The sequence below is a fragment of the Penaeus vannamei genome, chromosome 11, assembly GCF_042767895.1.
Source record: "Penaeus vannamei isolate JL-2024 chromosome 11, ASM4276789v1, whole genome shotgun sequence".
In the NCBI taxonomy this organism is placed as follows: Eukaryota; Metazoa; Arthropoda; class Malacostraca; order Decapoda; family Penaeidae; genus Penaeus; species Penaeus vannamei.
In genome coordinates, this window is record NC_091559.1 from 12,898,542 (window position 1) to 12,906,895 (window position 8,354).

General features: G+C 34.8%; 1 protein-coding gene across 2 annotated transcripts in view; it reads left to right on the forward strand.

The window, feature by feature from the left end:
• The window catches only part of LOC113818213 (protein expanded-like), a gene marked incomplete at its 5' end in the record, with an annotated part of 27,733 nt that extends 21,764 nt beyond the window's left edge, over window positions 1–5,969 (forward strand). Inside the window, 1 exon segment of one of the 2 annotated variants that reach the window (XM_070126984.1) lies at window positions 1–5,969. This exon segment is cut by the window's left edge and continues 359 nt beyond it. In XM_070126984.1, coding sequence (XP_069983085.1) covers window positions 1–196 — 196 coding nt within the window. 2 annotated transcript variants of the gene reach the window in all.
• Window positions 5,970–8,354: the final 2,385 nt, after the last annotated feature.

The following is an 8,354-nucleotide window of genomic DNA, read 5'->3' on the forward strand; positions in this document are numbered from 1 at the left end:
GAGAGGTCTCAAGGCTACCCGCAGGTACTCCGTATCAGGTGTATACACCACTAACCAAGTACCTGTTGCACACATCAAGCCAAAATGTGGTGGCAAGACATTCAGTGGTGTCCATCATCACCCAAGCAAGACTTCCCAGCAGACACAATCTCCGAAGCCTGTAAATGACCCTTCAGTAACCAAGGTCATTCCATAGGTCAAGGGCACTTCAGGAATCTTCTTGTGCTTTTTGCAGCAAAACATGCAAAGCAGCTTTGCATATCTTTGGCATTTCTGAAACTGAGTTTCTCTTTTACCTCATATTGTATTAGGGTCCATGTGCATTCACTTTTATGATACTATGTTGTAGATTTCATACAGCAATGTCAGCATAAGATATTTTGCAAATTACTGTATTGCCTTAAAATGAAACTAGAAATAACTCTGTCATTGCTACAGATATAAATCATGGTTGTATTCACCAGAAATCTTAATAGAATCATGGTTGATTGTTCACACACATTTGAAGTTTGTTTTCGTCAATATGGATAATTATGGTTACCATGATACAGAGTTGGTAAATGTGGTAAGAGATATGCGGCAAATCTTGAGAATTCACATCACCATGATCTCGGAGGCTCTGGCTGGGCTGCTCTTCTTATGTTTCTGCCGTGAGCTCACTTGTAAGGATACACACTCAGGCAATTTTTCATTTTTATTATTCATAATCGGTCACACTTGTCCTCTAATGGTCAATGTTGTTTGAATTTTAGGGAAGTTTTATTAAGTCTTAGGTTTTTAGAATTGTCATTGAGGAGCACACTTTTTTCCTTAGATGATTCTGTGAAAATGTCTCCCATCACTTTGTACTCCATAATTACTTCTTCATCCATTTTACATAGATTTAGTCCTTTTCTTTTCACAGTCACTGCTAATGCTTGTTGTTACTCTGTTGTTGAGCAGACAGTGTTAAAGAATATTATTGAAACTTTCAGAAAATTTTAGAAGAATGCATTTTCATGGATATTCATGATGGGTAATTCATATTCCTATGTTCAGTCCATAGATGGAACTGTAATTCTACAATTTGTTATATGTCATCAGAAGTTATAAAATTCTAATGTTCTGAAAATATATTGATATGGGGCATATCACTGTCTCAGTATAAGTATATATATGTATATGTGTGTGTGTGTGTGTGTGTGTGTGTGTGTGTGTGTGTGTGTGTGTGTGTGTGTGTGTGTGTGTGTGTGTGTGTGTGTGTGTGTGTGTGTATGTGTATAAGTATATTCACACACACACACACACACACACACACACACACACACACACACACACACACACACACACACACACACACACACACACACACACACACACACAAACACACACACAAACACACACACACACTCTCACTCTCACATTTCCACATGTATTATACAGTATAAGGTTCAAGTGAATTCTCTCTCTGCAAGCTCACCTTTGGACCATTTCCTGGCCAAGCAGCTGTCAGGGCTCAGCAATTACAGGCATAGTAACAAGCAGTTGGCAGTGGCTGGCTTTCATGTGTATGGCAAGTCTTCTTGAAGCTCTTTTGCCAGGTTGAGTCCAGCCATCCGTCCATATGCACTGTCAACCACTACCATTACTGCCATTTTTCTTTTTTATAGCAATATATTATTCAACATTTTGTTCCATGAACGGTAGCACACTTTAACTTCCATTTTGTTTTCCCTTTTTTAAGAAATGGAGGTTCTGATATGTCTAGCATTTATGTTGCCTCATGGGTAAGTTATAAACATTAAGTCATCTCACTTTTAAGTTCTTTGTTGTGGAACTGGGAAAAAAGACATGATTTTCTATCTTTATATAGATAAGGTATTATTTATGTAGGGCTTGGGATGAGGGAAAAAATAGTAGTAATGATTAGGACACTGTGTTTCACACCAAAGAATTTTTAAAGTGCAGTGTAGCATAGCGAAATCTTTTTTTTTATTTATGATAGATTCATTTAGTGTGAACAGTGGAGCACTGAGTATCAGGAACATTTCAGATTTGTCAAATAGGTGGTTGGCAGTGGACTTAGTATTAATTTTATTTACAGTAGATTTAACATTTTACTTTAATATGCTCTTTGTATGCTGGGTTGAATGCTCAGTTCTCCAAAGGCAACTAATATTGCATCACTGTATGTACTCATACTCAGGGTCTGGTATTGGAAGCATCTATGTGATTTTCCATCTTCATATGTACATATTTCTGAGTTGGTCAAAATTAGACAGTAAGTTGAGCTGTTCATGTCTGTGTTGTCTAATATTTATTTATTGAATTCCTCCCAATATAGTACAATTTACATTTGTATTTGTAACACTGATATGTTTTCTTGTTGGCTATCGGATTGACCAGTTTGACCAAGAAGAGTGAAATAAATTGATGCATAATGATACTTTAACAATGTAGTACCAGTTTGTGATTCACATTATTGTTGTAAACTGCTGTGCTATTGCTGTAATAAGGCTTACAGTGTTGTCAAATATAGCAAGGTAAGAATGAAAAAGCAACCAGTGTGGGCATCATAATCATATAGCTCAGTTTACAGTAGGCATTTATAATTTTAAAGATGTTATTTTTTATATTTCAGCATTCATGAAGTATCTGATATTTTAATATTATAAAGCCATTTTTAAGTTTTAAGGTCATATGTATGTAAACTGAGATGATATGACAGTTATGAATTATAGAATTATAGATACAGTCTATGGAAACTTTTCTTTTGATTCATACACTGTACAAAGATTATCTTTTATGATTGTTGCTTTGTTTATATATAGTTTTCATTTTTTTATTACTCTGAATGTATCTTTGAAGTGATAACAACTAAAAAGAGAGTAGAAGGAAAATTGTGTTAAATTTCAGGTTGAAAATTTACAGCATAGGCTTGTTATTTCCATCATTATGCCATATTTTAAATTTTATTTTGAAATTTGTTTACATACTTACCTTCAAGGTTTCTGTTTTGCTCATGTTGATAAGTACTTCTGGTACACTAAACTTTCCCCTGAGAATAGCTCATCCTCAGTCGAGCTACTAATTGAGAGCGTGTTAACTGAAAGTATATTAATGAGTAAAGGTTGAGATGCACTAAGCATTATTGAAATTAGAGTACTCATGATTAACATGCAGATGGAGTGTCCTCCATTAATAAGGAAATGTTAGGGTAGTCATTGTTTTATGTACACATCATCATGTAACTAAGTAATACATATTTTTTTAGGAATTTGTTGCATGATACTTTTAAAAAATCACAATAGGTTGAATTGCACCTGTAAATTGCAGAAATGATTTACTGGTTAGCTAATACAGATGCTGGCAAATTTTGCCATCAAATAGAAAGAATTATCTAAGTTTGCTATATGAAAACAGATGCCAATTTCCCTTGCAAAAAAGGTAAAAAAATAGTATCAGCATTTTTTTCTATGTGTAGTGTTATTGTATATGTTAATACGTCACCCAATTTTTTTTTTTTTTTTTTACAGTGATTGGCAATAGAAGTATGTAATCATATTGTTAACCCCATGTTGCCGGGAAAATGTAGTGTTCACTGTAGCATTGTCTTTGTGAAATGTCTATACATAGATGATTCCACAAGTGCTTAACCACCAAGAAGTTGTGACTGTGATCTCACATGATGTTATCTTTCCTTGAGTTTTCAGAAAAAAAATTTGCTAGTGCTACAAATATTGATGCTGTTGTTATTATTATTATACACTCAGTAATTATTATAATGTTATTGACATTCTAACAGGAATATAACATACAAGAAAAAAAAAATTAAGGAGAGAGTAAGTAGGTGAGGTTGGCAGTACTAGTAAGTGGCTCATTGGTGACAGTACTTTTAGCCATGTATGTGTAACAGTAATTAACAAACCAAACTCACTGTGAGCATATGTACATGTCATCCCAGGCGACATCGGATTAACACTATCTATTACCCAGACAGGCATATTCATGACATAAACTTTGTAAGAAAGTCTTTGTCATAAAAGAATAGGCATAGCAAAATTGAATTGGGAACAGTATGTAAAGGAATTAATACAAGTTGTGAAATATGTTGGTTGTTAATTGTTTTAGAAATTTTATACAGTTATTATTGATTTTTTTTACTGTTGGAATTATATGTATCATATCAATAAGCTCTGACATTTAGAAACATAACTGAAAATGGGCGTAGTTGAAAAAGTCATCTTTTGATTGTGTTTGGTTGTCACAGAATAGGATTTGGGTGTGGTTAGACTGCTGTGTTAACTGAATTTCAGAAGCCATTAATAGTTTTATGTTGATCATAGCATGTTGAAAGTTATGCATTCTTAATTTACACAATCAATGTACAATTGCTGTTGTTAAAGCATCAGTGGAAATGCTTTCTCTACGATAGATTTTGATCTGCTGCAGCAGTAAATGCATTACTGATATTTATTAAAGCACAAAAATATATAATCCACTGAAAACACATACATGAACAGCTTGTTATGTGTTGTTGTGAACTTCAAGAATGAATAGTTGAAAGTAAAGAAATCATATTTTGCTTAAACTTCTTGAATGAAAGATGCTTGTGAAGATCATCGTAATTTTAGTTATGCTAGTTGTAGAATTGATATATTTGTCTCAGTTGCAGTGGGCATTTATTTCTAGGTGTATGAAACATGCTCAATAGCATATCAGTATGGTGTCTAATATTCAAATGAGTTTGTAAGTTTAATATACAGGTTTATGATATTTGATTCTTTAATTGTCAGACAAGAATATAATAAAGACTGAAAGAATTTGTACAGAGACTGTACTAACATACAATAGATATTCAGCTGTGAAGTGATAATAAATCAGCTTATAAAAGGACCTTCTTGAATATCTGTTGTAGCATACTCAAATTCAACTTTTTTTTTCTAGAACATTAATCTTAAGCTGGCCAAAGTAGTAATTAAGAGATAAATATGTGAATAAGAAGTGTAAAACTTTAAGTAATGCAAATTCGGTAATATTACAGCGGATTCATTTTTCTTTTTCTTTTTAGAAGCTGCAAATTCAAACCTTGTTATTGCACATTATACAGTTGAAACATTTACAAATATATAATTTCATATGTATATATACTATGTATATATGAGTATCAATCATATTTTAGCATTTTATAAAAACAAATCTGATCAACTGTGACACAACTATGTGTTGCAATAGGTTGGTTTTGATTAAAATTTCTTGTCTGCAATTAATATTTTACATGTATTTATTATTGATGAATTTCTCTGTTACTCAACTACTCCATAGTTCAGGATGCCATTATCTCTGTTAAAGGGATTCTTCTTGTGATTGGAATGTTAGACAAAGTTAAGTTTTTGTTTAACAAAGGAGAAAAAAATATTTTGAATCTTACCAGTACTGTTAAGGAAAGTCTAAGCATAAAATGTTTTCTGTGATGCCTGGAACTGTTGATGTTAATGTATGCATGATACGAATGGTAGTGTATTATAGATTTTGTTGATTTTCATTAAGTAAAAAAGAAGAAAAAAGAAAAAAAATGCACAATATCCAGACAATTTTTGTTTTTAATTCTTCTCTTCTTAGTCCTTAGCAGAATTCTACACAAAAAATATATTATATACTGGTAATTTCCAATGTTTCATAGATCTGTGAGTGATACTGTGGCAGATGACAAAGGCCATTTACTTTAACTTGTCCATTTGTGCAATCATAGCATAATTTTGATATGTAAGTTGGAAGTAATAATAAAAAAAAAGAATCTTAGGTATTTTTCAAATAAAATGAAATGTGAATTGAGGTAAATGACATGTTGTTTATATTTTGTACTGAACTGGTATGTAAATAGGAGTGTTTAAGGTATCACTGTTGCCCAGAGGTGCAGTGTACATACGCATTGTATATACAACCATTTGTGCATATGAAGAACAAAAATAAAAAAAAATGAAGATGAATGTAATGTGTTATTGATGTGCCTTTTGTATGATTAATATTTAATGTTAAATGTTTGAAACAAATAAATGTGTTAGACATTGAAGTTTTGTTTCGAAAAGGGTAAAGATGTCAAAGATTAAAGAGAGTTATACGATTGTATGGTAGTGAAAATGGAAAAGATGGGAGCAAGTGAATCAGAGCAGAGATCAGTAGAGAAAGGGGAGGGTTAAGGGGGAAGGGCATTTGAGTGAATTGCAGTGTATTTCACTGAAGGAATAGGAAAAATGTTCAAGGAAAACAGAGATGGCTGTTGGAAAAGTAGGAGAAAATCTGGGGAGGGGAGGGTATTAGATGTCAAAGATTAGACATCATTATAGGACAGTATGATAGCAAAAGGGGAAAAGAGTAAATGAAGTAGGGCAGAGATCAGTAAAATGGGATGGGTTAATCTTTCTCATTTTAGTAATCACCACTCTACTTTATTTACTTCCTCCTTTCCCTTTTTGTTACCAGACTTTCCTATAATATCCTCTAATCTTTGACATCTAACATCTTCCCCTCACCCTGGATTCTTTTACTTTTTCAACAGCTATCTCTATTCTTTCTTTTACATTTTTCCTATACCTTTCCCCAGTGACAGATATATAATTCACTCAAACACCCTACCTCTTTAACCTTCCCCTTTATACTAATTTGTGGTCTAGTTCACTTGCTCCACTTTTTCCCTTTTCACTACCATACTGTCCTATAACACTCAAATCTTTGACATCTGACATATTTTATCATAATCTTTAATTTTCATTTGCCCTTTCTGACACAATACTTTACCATAGTGCTACATGACTTTTGATGTCTAGCACATTTATTTTCAAAAATCAAACATCAAACATTCTCTCCATCTCCTACTGTGCAGTCCTCTTCAATGTCTACCCCCTCTTCCCCTATTACTATTCTTCATCCTTATTGTCCTCCCACGCACAGAACTACGCCACTCCACCTCACCTCATCTTCCTCTCGCTCTCATTCTTCTACTTCCTCTTTGGTCCAGCCAAGTGAGATCGATTCTTTGTGATTCCCCCCACATACCCTCCCTCTTTTCAACAGTGCCTCCAGAAACAAGTAGGCAAGGTTACATTTCACAGTCACTCTGATCATTCACACCTTGTCACAGTTACATCTGAATCCCAAGCTTATGCACTATCTACCCTAACTGACCTTACTGGCAAACCCATTTCTGCCGAACCTGACCCGTCTCTTATTACTTGTACTGGAACTGTTTCTATCCCTATCTACAACAAGGACTAGTCAGACTGAAAATGACCTACTTACCTGCCTTGGTGAATATGATGGGGTGGCAGTACAGTGTTACACTCTTTCTCCCAGAGGCAACATAGGTCTCACATCAATATTGCCAAGATTATCTTCCATAGACACGACCTCCCCCATAAGTTTATATTGGTGGATTGTCCTACTATGTCTGACCATATCAACCCCTTCCTCATCAATATCAGAAATGTTGGCATTTGGCCACCTATCCAAACATCGTCCCTCCACAGCCCCCTATCCTCTATGTGCACAACCTTGTCATGACTGTTCAAATTGCCCTGATCAGTCACGTACATATGCCAATTATGGAGACTCCTATAATGTACTTTATAGGAGCCTATAAGCTTGAATGTGAGGTAACAGTCATCATATTCAAACTAGGCCTCACTCTATGTAAGGCCAGACAGGAAAACATGACAATGAAGATTTCCTCTCTCAACTTATTCAAAAACAGTCCTTCGGTCTGCTCCCCCACCATCTTCACAAGATGTTTTTGCATCTCCCACAGTATCTCTCCCCAATATCCAAAACCATCCTACATCCACTCACCTTCCCCAGTCAAATTCATTTTCCAGTCTAAATCCAGATACTCCAATCTCTACCACTTCCCCAATACCTACCCCTCTTCCTTACTTTATTTGTTGTACCAGGCAACCTAACTGTTAAATACTCATGTGAACCCCTTATTACAACAGTATCCTTCTCCCGGCCCTTTCCCTCCAGACATTGTTTCAGATGCTTCACCACTTTCCCCAGTCCCTCTTTCTCATCCCCTTTATTCTTCTGCTTCTTCAACCACCACCTCTGTTTTCCTTGAACAATGTCCCTGTTCCTTCCCCAGTCACAGATACACTGCAATTCACTTAATTGCTCTATCCCCTTAACCTTTCCCATTTTACTAATCCCTGCTCTACTTCATTTACTTCTCTCTCTTCCCTTTTCATTGTCACACTTTCCTATAACACTCTCTAATCTTTGACATCTAACACCTTCCCCTCTCCCCTGATTATTCTCCTACTTTTCCAATAGCTATCTCTATTTTCCTTGAACTTTGTTCATATACATTCCCAAGTGACGGA